Source organism: Sciurus vulgaris (assembly GCF_902686455.1).
Source record: "Sciurus vulgaris genome assembly, chromosome: 1".
Classification (NCBI taxonomy): domain Eukaryota; kingdom Metazoa; phylum Chordata; class Mammalia; order Rodentia; family Sciuridae; genus Sciurus; species Sciurus vulgaris.
In genome coordinates, this window is record NC_136461.1 from 156,953,849 (window position 1) to 156,967,618 (window position 13,770).

General features: G+C 40.0%; 1 protein-coding gene across 2 annotated transcripts in view; it reads right to left on the reverse strand.

Annotated features, from left to right (window-relative positions):
• ZNF704 (zinc finger protein 704) overlaps positions 1–13,770 on the reverse strand; it is a gene marked incomplete at its 5' end in the record, with an annotated part of 212,561 nt that overhangs the window by 37,742 nt on the left and 161,049 nt on the right. For both annotated transcript variants that reach the window (XR_013759243.1, XM_079111046.1), the window contains 2 exons: positions 5,470–5,702; positions 10,396–10,499. Coding sequence is in view for 1 of the 2 variants with exons in the window: in XM_079111046.1 (XP_078967172.1) it covers positions 5,470–5,702; positions 10,396–10,499 (337 nt within the window). The remainder of the gene's footprint in view (positions 1–5,469; positions 5,703–10,395; positions 10,500–13,770) is intronic.

Sequence of the window (13,770 nt, forward strand, 5' to 3'; positions counted from 1 at the left end):
AATACATACCCAAGAGTAGAATTGCTGGGTCATATGGTAAATGTATATTTAACGTTGTAAGAAACTGCCAAACTCTTTTTTTACAGAGTAGTTATACATTTTACATTACCACCAGCAAGAAGGAGAGCTCCTGTTGACAACACTTGGTATTCTGTACCCCCAATATAATGCTGTTATTATTCCATGGACTTGAAGTTCTACAATAGGCAAACTTAACACCACTCATGACTCTGATGGAAGTCAGATCAGTGATGGACTGTTTAGGGTGGGGGTACCTATGAATGCTGACTGGCACAAGGGGTGCTGATCTTGATTAAAGGGGTTATTCAGGTGGAGACACAGTTAAAATTCACTGAAATGTATGCTAAAAAATGGGTTCTTTTTATTTTGTGACAACTATACCTTAGTAAGATTGATTTAAAGTGATTTCTATAACAACAAATAGATTCTCGAATTAGCAGAAATCCCTAGTCATTCCGTGTTTTCTTAATCAGAGGATTCTAGAAATGCATCTCATCTTTAGGGACACCTGTACATTTCTAGATAAGATGGAGTAGTTCTCTAATGTGGAAAGGTTGAGGCTGGGCCAGATGATACTGGAAGTCCTTGGAACTCCAGGCTGGCTATTCTAAGACCATGTGTCACTAAAGACCTACACATCCCTCTTCTTTTCCCTTTGTCCTCTCTATGAGCCAATCAGCTCGCCTGCCCTGGTTGACAATGCTGCGTCATCTCAGTAAAATTGAGTGGTCAACCCCAAGCTGGTCTTCCGAGTCCCATACTCCTAGCAGTTGCCAGCAGTTCAACAGTGGGTCTGTTTCTGGAGCAATGCTTTGTGAGAGAGGCACTCTCTGCTCAAAATTAATGGGTTAGGAATTAACTCAGTGGAGAGACTGGCAACACACTTATTTGGGAGGGTTATATTGGTTTGTTTTCTTTTTGGAGCAATCATTCACAATTTAAAGGGATTCACTGCTTTTTGGTTCCGAAAGATTGAAAATGCCGAGTGTGCCGAACAATGAGTGCTTACTGCTGGACAGCTGTTACTTAAGCACCTTGTGTTAACTCAGCACTTTCTGCTCTGACTTGAGATTCTCCCCAATATACAGGTAAAAATGTTCATGGTCAAGACATCTGAAATAAGTAAAAATGAGAAAGGCTGAGTCATGAGTCAGGTTTCCTTGTACACCCCAGTTTCTGCCACTGTCATTGCTATTTTCACTCAGTACATCTTAAAGGGCCTCTGGGGTCCACCCTAAAGAAGCGCAGCATATCTGAGCAGTCCAGAGTTATCCTGAGCCACAGGGGCACCAGTTCAGCCAATGTGATCGGGATGAAGGAAGGAAGAAGGCAAGCACTCTCTCTGCACCAAAGCCAGACTTCTAAAATTTCCCATTCAGTCAGTGTCAAACGGATGAAAAGGTGAGCACAGATTAGTGGCTAACATTTATTGCTCTACACATGTCCTTGCATGTTATCCTCATAAGAGCCCACAGACAGGTTGCCACTATCATCCATATTTTACAGATGAGGAAATGGGGGGGCTGAGAGAAGCCAAAGTGATTTGCTTAAGGTCACAGAGATACTGGAGTTGCCATGCCAATTTCAGAATGCAGAGAATCCAGAAACTGACAGAATGAGGAATCAGGTATGGAAAGGAGCACATAAATAATTATCAGCCCTTTGGGTTTTCTAGGGGTCTTTCAGAATTGATGGTTAACTATTAGCCTTCCACAGAATTTGTTTTCTAGGTGCCCAGTAGCTGTATTTAGGGTTACTGCATCACCCTGTGGTCATGACAGGAATTGCACCTCCCCAAAGTCCCAGAGTCCTGACTCACAGGGCTCCACCATCTGAAATCACAAAGGAAAAATTCTGCTAGAACCGGCCAGGATATCAGAGCCAGGAGAACTGCCTTTCCCTTTACACATTCTCACCTCCCTTGGCTGCAGGCCCTCTTAAGAGGAACGGATGCTTCAGGAGGAAGTAAATTCCCCAGGAGGCAGCCCAAGTTTCTTTCTCTGCCTCACCGTCACTCTGAACCCCTGCATCCTGCTCCCACCTTGCCATGTAGCTTTGTTTTATTATTTCCCTTCCACGTTGTTCTCCTCTGTGGGCAGAGGGAAATGTCAATACTTCAAATTAATCTGCCTCCAGAGTTTCCTCTTTGTTCTTTCAGCTATCCTGATCTTGTTTTTGCCCTACAATTCACAGAATATCAGGGAGCCTCCTCTGTAAAATGGGATAAGGGTATACCAAAGATTTTGGTATGATAAAATGAAATGCTACATTTAAAAGTATTAAAGTATTTGGCAAACTGCAACTAAACATGAACTAAATACGTAACAAAACATGAAATGTGGTTATTAGAAAATGTATCTATTAGACTAAGAGGCACACTGAGTATTCTTTGTTTTAATTTTTTTTTTTTTTTTTTTGTTTCCAATCAATGGACTTTCATTTAATTTATTTATTTATATGCAGTGCTGAGGATCAAACCCTGTGTCCCACACATGCCAGGCAAGTGCTCTAACACTGAGCCACAACCCTAGCTCCACACTGAGTATTCTTAACTCATTTACATAAAGTGGAAAACAGATCTCCAGAAGAGGCAGTAGGAGCATATACTCTGGGGAGAGGTGGAAGAAGAGATTGGACAACTTCTGTAACCACAAGTCACACTCAGATATAGGCAATTCCTCCTGCTTTGGTAAAAGTCTTACAAGGTCAGTTAAAATGTCACCTCATCTCAGAACTATACTCACATTGACCTTTGTGACTATCTCCAGAGAGGAGTGATTAATAGCTGTTTGTTTTTCAGAATAAGAAGCTGGTGATCAGAGAGGGGAGATTTTCTTAGGTTCTCAGAGTAGTGCAGTTGAGTTTAGAAAGTGGATCTTTGACTTTCTGATGAGGGCATCTTAATTTGTCATATATCATATTACCTCTTTGTAACACAGAACATGCAGCTTCCCAACTTCTTTTTTGACAATAAGCCACAGTAAGAAATAATTTTTTGCACCGTCTACACTGTATAAGTACAGGACTGAAATGAAAACATCAAGAGACAATGCTAATCCTTATACAGAGTACATTCTAGTCTGTCCTATTAATTAAAGAGTGCTGTTCATGACTCATTAAATCAATTTCCAACCCACTAGGAGATTAAGACTTTCAGTGTGGAAGAACCTGATCTAGAAATTTCTCAATTTCCACAGGCTATATGACCATTACAATCGATCATGGTTTCAAATGAATATTATGAATCTGAGAGAATACACAGGAATATAAATTGATCTTAGAAAGTTCCACCAGCTAGGACATGTCTAGTTCAAGCAAATTAACATGCTCAACTCTCAGAAATCTCTGAAACATGATTTTAAATGCTCTGAAATCACTGTATTAGTTACATTGTTCTACTACATCATGAAGACAGTATCCATCATGCACCATTATTATGGCTTCTTTACACTTCACTTCCTACCCACCCAACTTTCAACACTTGAAGGAAGGGGTTAAACCTTATTTTCAGGACATGAAGCATTTTGCCTGATGGGTACCTCATAAATGCTGGATCACTAAATAAATTTTTAAAAACAAATGGTCCCACTTTATTGTTGTTTTCACTATTAAAAGTGATTTTAAGTTCAAAAGACCAAAGCAATAGCTTGACCTGTGTAAGATCCTAGCATTAAACAACAGTGTCAGTGAGCTTCACCCTATTGGCATTGTCCTGGGGAAATGCAGAGTCAAAATGAAGAAGAAGTCATAAAAAAGGAAGGATAAACAGGGTTCTCATTCTTTCATTCAGACCCACTAGCCAGCATCTTGCAGAGGCTGAGGCCTGTGCCCTTCAACTAAATGCCATCTTGTACTGAAGCTGCTTTTCTTTTCCTTTGGGAACTTGAATGGTCCCTAATTTAGCAGGAACTTGCAGACCTTCAAAATCAGTGACCAATGCAACCAAACTCAAATATGAGAGTATGAAGTATGGCTCAGTGGCCACCTTAGAAATGTTAAGGTCATGACAGTTTTCAGCAATGCACCGCGAAAGCACTGGTGGTTCTCTGTGCTGTGAGTCCTTGCCACAACACTGGGCCACATGGATGAGAGTCAGGACTACACTCTCAGATGACTCTGGAGAGAAACCTGGGCAGCCCAAAGCAGTAGGCAAGATGTTGGGTTCAAGCTACTGTCCTGCCTGCAGAGCCTTTGGATACAAGTGCCAGCACTCTCTCTGACTGGTCAAGTGAGGTCCAACAGCCCCAGGGACCCACAGGATACCAGAATGACACCACTGCTACATGATAAATTATCGTGAAAGGACAACTCTTCAGGCCATTGTCTCTGGGAAGGACAGGAGGCTACACTGATATCGTCTTATCTGGTCCCCAAAAGCTGGCTCTCATTGGTCCTTTTACATAGCCAGAGACAGTTCCTGTACCACCTCCACTGCCACACATGCTAAGCAATGCTAAGAGATGCCAGAGGGAAGTGGCTGGAGCAATGCCATCTCTGTCTTCCTCTTTGAAATGAATCAGGGAGGAAAAAAAGATATGCACTGCAGTCCTTAAGGCTCTGCCTTGGATTTTCGTGAACAGTCATTATTAATGATACTATTAATACAAATTTAAAAACTAATATATAAAATCAGTTTCATATTTACATGATAATTTAAGATATGATGCCTACATGTTTTTCAGATTTAGTAGTCTTCTGTTATTCCATGAAATAGAAAGCCTTCTGAAAAAAACCGTGAGCAAAAATAATAATTTAAATGTACCTGAATGGAATGAAAAGAATATGAGCTTTGTGTTCAGGAAGATCTGGGTTTGAGTGGTGGCTCTCAAACCACCAACAGGGCCAGTTAAATGTATGATGTACCTGATCCCAGGTTCCATATAATACTTTCCATACAGGACTACTGTGAGGACTAAATAAAAGTGTAATCAATTAACTTATTATATGGATTAACTGGATCTTTTTCATTTTTGTTTGATAAGTAAAATTTTCAGTATGTAAGCATGTACCTATGTTTTATGTGAGCTTTCATGTATATGTCACATCTGGTTGTACAAAAACGAGCTACAAAATAGTCTTCCTAACAATCCTCGGGGCATGATGGAAGTAGGGAAGAGAAAAAGATATTAACAATATTTTACAATGTGAAAAAAGTGATTCCCATGAAGAGAGTGACCAAATTAACAAATGAAGTTTAAGTCCATTTTCTAACTTCAAATACTGGTAAGTCCTAGAAGATGGGGGCATGTGTGCTGGATGGGACATATCACATATCAGTATTTCAGTTATTTTTGTCTTCAATTGAGACAAGTTTATTTCGAAACTTCTAAGACCTTAAAGGGAAACGAAGCCTGCTTGTGGTTATGCGAAGACTATCACCTTCACCACGGGCAAAGTGTCCCTCTGCACAGCTGGAAACAAAACCGCGGGAGGCGGCCACACACCCACCTTTCTTTTCCTGGGAATGGGCTCGTCAAAGAGCAGGTTGCTGGCCTCTGCCTCGTCGATGCCATCGTCCGGCTGCGCGGGGCTGCGGAAGGGCTTGAAGCTGTCGGCGGACAGCGGCGGCGACGGTGTGGACGGGTTGGACTGGTCGCTGGGGGCGCTCCAGCTCCAGTAGCCGCTGCTGCTGGTGCTGGAGGGCACGCACCCGCCCTCCTTCCAGGATCCGCTGAGGCCCTCTGCGGGCACACAAACGCAGGTCAGTGCGGGCTGCTCTGCGGGGCCAGGTGCTGTTAACCCGGGAAATGGGAACCTTGATTCCGCCTCCCATTCAGTAATTTGCAACAGCTGAGTATGAAAGTTTTTACCCTATTTATATATCCCAGCCCCTCCTAGTCACATTATAGATCATAAACATTTAGTTATTTTAACCACGTGGTAACAGGTTTTTCTGAGTTCTCTGATGTGCAACACTAGTTCCTCGGGACTGTATTATAAAAAGAAAAAAAAAAAACAATTTTCTTGTTCATGAAGTTTGGGGAACTCTGGGTTTACTGACTGCAGTATATCTGGGAGGGATATTATTTACAGTATTCTTCCAGATTATTTGGTCACAGAGTCCCTCCCCCCATTCTAATTTTAATTTTTTTGGGGGGGGGGGGCGTACCAGGGATTGAACGCAGGGGCACTCAACCACTAAGCCACATCCCCAGCCCTATTTTGAATTTTAGCCCTATTTTAGAGATAGTCTCACTGGGTTGCTTAGGGCCTCGCTTTTGAAGAAGTTGGCTTTGAACTAGCGATCCTCCTGCCTCAGCCTCCCCAGTCAATTTTAACTTTTAAAGAAGGAAGTACTCATAAACTCTTGCTTTTTGGAATACATTTATAGGGGGTCAGTTTATGATTTAAGACTCAAATAATTATTTTTTAATAGTTCCCTAAAGCCATTTCCTAAGCTGTCAAACAACAGTGCCTTACGTTCTCTGTGTTTTACATCTTACAAAGTGCATTGGCATACTGGATGTGGTGGCACTTGCCTGTAATCCCAGCAACTCGGGAAGCTGAGGCAGGAGGATTGCAAGTTCCAGGCCCGCCTTAGCAATTTAGAGAGATCCTGTCTCAGAATAACAAAACAAAAGGACTGGGAATGTAGCTCAGTGGTAAAACCCCACTGGGTTCAATCACCAGTACCAATCAATCACCACCAAAGCTCACTGGTAAAGGCCCAAGCACTATTGCATCTGCCTCTCAGAGTAAAGTTCATCCCAATCTTAAAAATGAGGACTCTGAGGCAGCAGGAAGTTAAATGACTTGCCACTTGACTAGGAAGTATGATCCTGGTAAGTCTGGGGTCCAAGCCCTGTCTGTCCTTGATTTAATGAGTGCATCTGTGAACCCTATGAATGTTCTGTATTCTCTCTGGCAAACTGGAATCAGATAAGAATTTACTGGCAATAATAACTGATAAGATTGGTGTTCAAATTTACCTTTCCACCTGTGGTAGAAAACACTATGGGAAGGTTTTGCTAATGGAGAGATTTTTTTGACCAGTTAAAATGTCTTGGGGAGAGGGTGTTTTTAATCACTGAAGATTTGCTTTACTCCTCAAGAGATCCAATCTTAATTAGCATTTGTATGAATTCTACTTTCTTTCTGGATAACTTCTCTTACATATTTATGTGCATTTTGAATATATTAGAACCACATTATTCTAACTACGAGGAGGAAAAAAATCCCAAAATGCCTCATTAAAAAATACTACTAATGTCTGTGTAATTAGTAATGAAGTCAAGACTAGCATTCATGGAAAAACTTAACTACCTTATCTATTTATAGATTTCCAGCATAAACCTTAACTATGTCAAGCAAAAAGTTTAGTTAAAGGCATGATATTTTAAAATGAAACTGAAATGGCCCAGTTCATTATAGCAATGTTGTCAGAATCAAATGGTCATTTATGTAGGCTCACACCCTGCCAGCATAAAAGTCAAATTATCATCTTACTCCCTGCATTCTAACAGACCAATGCCCTTAGTGGACTGGAGCTGCCTTTTATGATCAAGAAAACTCTCCATTTAGGATAATAGTATGTCAAGGGGAGCCAATGGTCAGCCATAGATGATGCTTGGTGTGAAAGCAACACTTGGAAAGCCCAGGTAGCTAATAAACGCACTCCAGTATGCTCTTGTACAACAGAATCAAGTTCATGGTGCTAGATGTATAATCATGTTTAGTGTGAGGAATTGAATTTATCTTGAGAACTATTAATACAAAGGGAATACGTTGCTTCACATCAATGCCAAAGTTAATTTGCTTATCAGTTTATGGATGATAGTTCCTTAAGGAACACTATTTAATCAGAAGGACAAAGTGATATAGAAATTAATTTTTCAGAACAAGTCAGAACTGATTCATTGTTTTTTTTTAGTGGGAACTTTTCTCCATATCTTATACAAGTGTTTGCAAAGAATACAGACAGGCACTGCTGGACTCACACCCTCTTTGCAGACCCACTTCCTGACAGAACAATCCTTGTCAGGCAACGAAAAGATCACAACAGTTTCCAAAAATTCACTGATATACTATAACTCTGGAGAACACTTTTTTACTCCCAAAAGTGAATGCCTATTTAAAAATGTGTTTCCTGTTGCAGACTAAATGAGAGATATCAGACAATTTGGGGTTATTAGTTGAGTAGTTATTTTTTAAACCATAAATGAACACTGAATTATTCTATTACTGTGCTAACAAAAGTTTGTATTGAAGGATCAAAAGGTTTATTTTAATTCTAACCTTTAAATACAAAGGAACACTAAAAATGTACTCTACTAGAAAAATTCAGTGGTAAAAATAATGATTAAAATATATTTCTTTTTTTCCCCTAGAATATGTTTTGGGGGTGCCTCCATTTTGCTCTTACTATAATAGTTCTTTCATAGTACTGTCAGGCTGAGAAAGACAAATCAGGATACTTGTTTGCCAAGAAGCCTCTAGAAGAGAGGTCATTTCCCAGAATAAGAGAGGCCAGCCTCATCTCAAGAGCACCAGACCTCCTTAGCACCTAAGCAGGGGGAGTCACTCAGGTTACTGTGAATCAAGCTGCTGGGCATTTACTGACTCTGATATTTGCATTCCCAGCATCATAATAGTTATTTTGACTTCTAATGGGGTTGGAATAGATTTGGATGAGGACTGATTGGATGGTCCACAAATGTATATGAACACCTCATGTTTACAACCAAACTGTGTGTGAACCATAGCCCAACCTCATGATGGTGCTCTTTTGGAGAGAAGTTTTCCATTGCTATTAAGTTCCATTTGGTAGACTCAGTGTCTACCAAAATCTTACATTTTGGTGAACAGAAATCTGGCCTCTTCCCATGGGGAGTTCTCCAAGAATGTTCTCCCAGCGCTACCCGTGACATTTTCCTGATGCAGTCTCTTTCATGCTTGACCCTCCTTGAAACATGCTCTTCCCTTGGCTTCCATGAAACTTCACTCTCCTGGTTTTCCTCTACCTCTCTGGTCACTAACTTTCCTCTGCCAGTTCTTTACGTGATGGTAACCTCATCACAGAGCTTGCTTCTACACAGTTCTCTTCGGGGGATCTCACTGACTCACAGCTTCATCGCATTACCTTCTAATTCCATACCATCAGTTCAGTTCTCACTCCCAAGGCTACACCCACATCTTCACCAGATGTTGCCTCTGCAATGATCCTTAGGCACTGTCCCAAACATGCTTCAAATTAGAACTATCATCTTCAGCAAAACCACCTCTTACCCTAAACATTCACCAAGAAAGCTATTTCTCTGCCTTTGTTCCTCATCCCTTGCTGAAGCACACCATCTGCCTGAAAGTCATCCCTGACACAATCTGTACTTCTTCTCCTCTGTTGATTTTCCCTTCTTCACCTTTTTCAGTTATGTTCCATTCAGTTGCATTGTGAACACCAAGGTTCGGGCCTCCCATGTGTATGGCTTAATATTAGTATTTTTCGGGTAATCCTAATCCTGTCTTTTTGCTGTCTATGTAGTAGCTCTTATAGTCTCAGAATAAAGTTCACACTCCTAGCCAGGTATACATGACCCATCATGGTAAAGCTCCCGGTTCATCTATCCAACTCCATTGCCCACTGCCTGCCCTCCTGGTTTATCATGATATATTTTATGAAGCAATATTATATCATGATTAAGATAGTAGGATCTGGAGTCATAAAGATAGGGACTAGAATTTCAATTCTGCCATTTACAAGCTAATTAATCCTGATGCAACTCAATTTACTCATCTGTAAAATAATGATAATAACATTACATAGAATTGTTGGAAGAATTACATGAGATAAAGTAAGCATAGTACTTGGCACACAGTAAATGCTCAATAAATGCCAGCCATTAATATGGCTATGGTTGATAGTCTTTTTTTCCCAAAGAGACTGTATACTATTTGGGAATGTAGACACTATTTTCCAAACATGTATTCAAATAATCTAGATGGTACTTGATAAATATAAAATTAATGAGTGGACTAAATAATTGTTTGATTAAGGAGTCTGGAATAATGCTTTTAAAAATATTTAGTCTTCAGTGAGTTCTTTAATCCAACTACTTCCCCAATCAAACAAATAATGCTAGTGAAAATAACTTTATTAGATCAATCTTCATTTACCTGGGAAAAAGCAACACAAGTACTGCAAAGAAGTGTTCTGGAAAACAAGGCAGAAAACAGGTGATGATGTGTAAATGTGAGGTGAATGGGTGCTGGACAGGATGCAGTGGGATCTTTGGGAAGATGTGGAGGAAGGAGGTCAATAGCCCTGGGATCTCCATTTCTTCCTCATTTCCCTCTCCTTCAAGATCAATTTTTGATCTAAGGAATGAGAATCCTCAAAGAGAGGCTATTCTTGGTGGCAAGCCCATGCCCTAGACTTACCATTTGGCCGCACAGGAGGACTTCGAACCAAAGGGCTGGTTGACAAACTGGTTAGTACCATTGCTGCTGTCACCTTGTCCATGTCTAGTTCCTCTGAAGATTTCCTGTAAGACAGGAGGGTGCACTGTTAACTGTGCTCAGTCTGCAGCCATAGTGGGCCATGCTATCTTATTTACTTTAAAAAATATAAATATACCTATGAAAATCTAATGAAAATCATTTTATAGATGAGGAAGCTGAAGGTCAAGAGGTCAAATGACTCAAAGTCATACATATGAAGAAGAGAAGAATTCTTTCATCTGTAGTTCCTCTCACAACACTTATTGAGTGGGCTAATGGGCTAGAGACTATTCTAGGCACAAGTGACCCATGATGAATAGCAGACGGGTTCTTGCCTTCATGGAGCTCATAGGCTGGTGGGAAGAAACACAATGACTAGTAGGTAAACCAACCAAAAGGAACAAAATAACATCTGACAGTGACAGGGGCTACAAAGCGAAGACCTGACTGTGACTGTGGGTGGATGGCACTTAAGGTGATCAGGAAATGCCTCTCTGAGGAGGTGACATGTGAGGTGAAGTGTGGAGGCTGGGAGGAGCTGGTCCTGAGGTGATGTGCACTCTAAGCAGCAGCAGCAGCAGCCCACGTGGAGGTGAGGCAGCAAGAATGCACTTGTGAAGTCTCAAGAGGGACCCATCAGTGAGAGGGGAGACTGGTGCAGAGCTGGTCATCCATGTGGGGTCTGGTTGCTGTGGTGGTGTTTCAATTTTATTCTAAGTGGAATGGGAAGTCACTAGAAGACTTTAAGCAGCCTACTGACATAATATGATTAATATTTGTGAAGTAATACCTGAGCTGCCATATGGAGAATGGATGTTAAGGGAGGCAGAGTAGAAAAGGGAGACCAGTTAGGAAATGGTTGCTAGTGCTCTGGATGAGAGAAAGTGGTGGTGTGAACCAGGATAGAGGCAGGTGCTACCACCAGGTAGCAAGTGACCTGGTGGGTCTGGCTGATCCACTGGGTGGGGAGATGATCAAATAAGAATATGGGATGGTTTCAGGTGTTAGCTTGAGCATTAGCCATTTACTGAGATGAGACAGGAGGAGAAATACAATAGGGGTGTTTAAACTTGTTTTGTTTTCTTTCCTATACTCTACTAGAGGAAGTTGAGGTCACAGGAATACTTACCATGTTGTTAAAGAGAAGAGCTATTAGTAATCATTAACTGAGATGAAGAGACGACTCTAGTTCATTAATTTTGGTCAGTTAACCCTGAATAAAGGTTCATAAGGTAATGGTCATGGTGATCAGACTCAGCTTGTTTAAACTGATTTCAATAAGAAAGTTAAAATCAAGAGGCAAAAATTTATGTAGTACATTGACATCAAATAAATTGTACCACTTCCCGAGAGATGAACATTTTCCAATTAAGGAAGAGCTGAAGAGGCACAATAGAGGATTAATAAGCCATATCCACAAATGAATTGTCACTTCAACAAATGTGGCTTTCATTCACAGGTGTGCTGTACAATTTGTAAAAGCAATGAACTCTTAGAACTTCATAGCATTGCATCACAACATAGTAGGGGAAAGAAATTCATAAAACTAGAGAAAAATCAAATAGTTCCCAAATGGGGGAGCTGCTCAATTAATTTCATCAAGTTACAAACATCATTCCAGTTTGGCTCTCTGATAACCACCCTGATACTAAATTATTCATCAAAGCCTATTCTTTCAACCCAAGGTACCAAAAGATGGAACACTTTGAAATTTTCTTTTATAATTCTTCTCAAAGCACCTTATGCTCTTTCTTAGCAAACTGTTGCATCAAAAGACAAATTACTTGTTTTGAATGCTGGCAATTAAATATACTTCTCTAAAGCAAATGTGAGAGTGCACAGTGAAATTCCCTCCATGGAAGTTTGAGAGGCAATTTCATATACTTAAGAGGAAGGAAACTCTGCTCATTCATCTGGCATATAATTTAAGATTTTCCAGTAGCTGCAATTTATGACATCGTGCTACTTGTGGGTGCAGGCAATGCCCATTTCCTACAGCAATGAAATCTCTTGAAATGGTACCAAAGAAAGAAGGAAAAGCACCTTCAGGTAATTCTAAATGTTTTGTTGGCTCAGTGGCTCCATGCAGTCCTGGTCACAGAGGGAAGGAAAAAGCTGGGGACCTTTAAAGACAAAGGCTCACTAGATGAGCTGCTACATAGGGCATTGGCTGCTATATGGGGTCCATTGGGCAGGAACTTCCTTCAGTAATTCCAAAACCAGGTTATAGGAGCTGCTGACTTCTCTTTCCCACTGTCAGTTTTACTTTTTCTCCGACAAAAGGTTTAAGAACCAGGACATGAGACCTTGGTGCAGGAGAAAGACATGATTTTATAAGGAGATGGTCCCTTCACTTTCTCCCAATTCTTAAAAGGACTTGCTAAACAGCCATGCCTTTTTCCTCTTCTACATCTTGGCTTTAGGGATCTTTTCTTCCCTTCTTCCTCAAATTGCTTTGGATCTTTTTTGGTTTTCTACATATAAGGTGAACATTTTACTTTAGGGGTCTGATAATTTAAAAGCTGGTTAATGTGAATTTTTTAAAAATATGAAGATCAATAGAGAATGCATCATTATAAAATGTATATTTATTTTCCCTTGTCAAAATATACCATTACATTTAAAAATAATTATTAAGTATTATAAAGTAGATTTTCAATGAAGAATTAAAAGAAAAATATCTCTATCTGAATAGAGATAAGTTTGCCAGTGCATTGGTGGTCACTAACTACAACAACAAAATCAAAGGAATACATGGCTAATGACCCAGTTAACCTATATTTCTCAGGGAATATTTTAACCATGCTACATGAAATGTTATCACATGATATGGCCTTCTGCTGAGCTGTATATTTGTTTTTATCTTTGTTTAATTTCTTTTAGTACAGTACTATCTAATTACTGATTAATTGGTGCTTCAAATTCAAATCTGTATAATTAAACATGAAGAGATGATATACAAAGTAGAATTTGTTTTACTTTAAGAAAACTGCTACAAAGGCCTTCTGGTAGACTTACAATTATTGAACAAAAAGACACTAGAGGTGATATTAAATATTCTCTCCTAATCGGAAATTAAATTTAAATCTATTGAAATTTTTACTGATCACATGTTTATGAGAGGTTGAGACCTTTTCAATAAATCTTTCCTACTTGAATACTATGGAACTTCATGTTTTAATTTTTTTCTTTTTTTTAAAATTCTTTTAGTTATGATACAGCACCAGAACACACCTTGACATAATCACAAAAGAATGGAACCCAACTGGCTCCGATTCATTCCCCAGCATTCTCCCCATCCTCTCCCTCCACTCC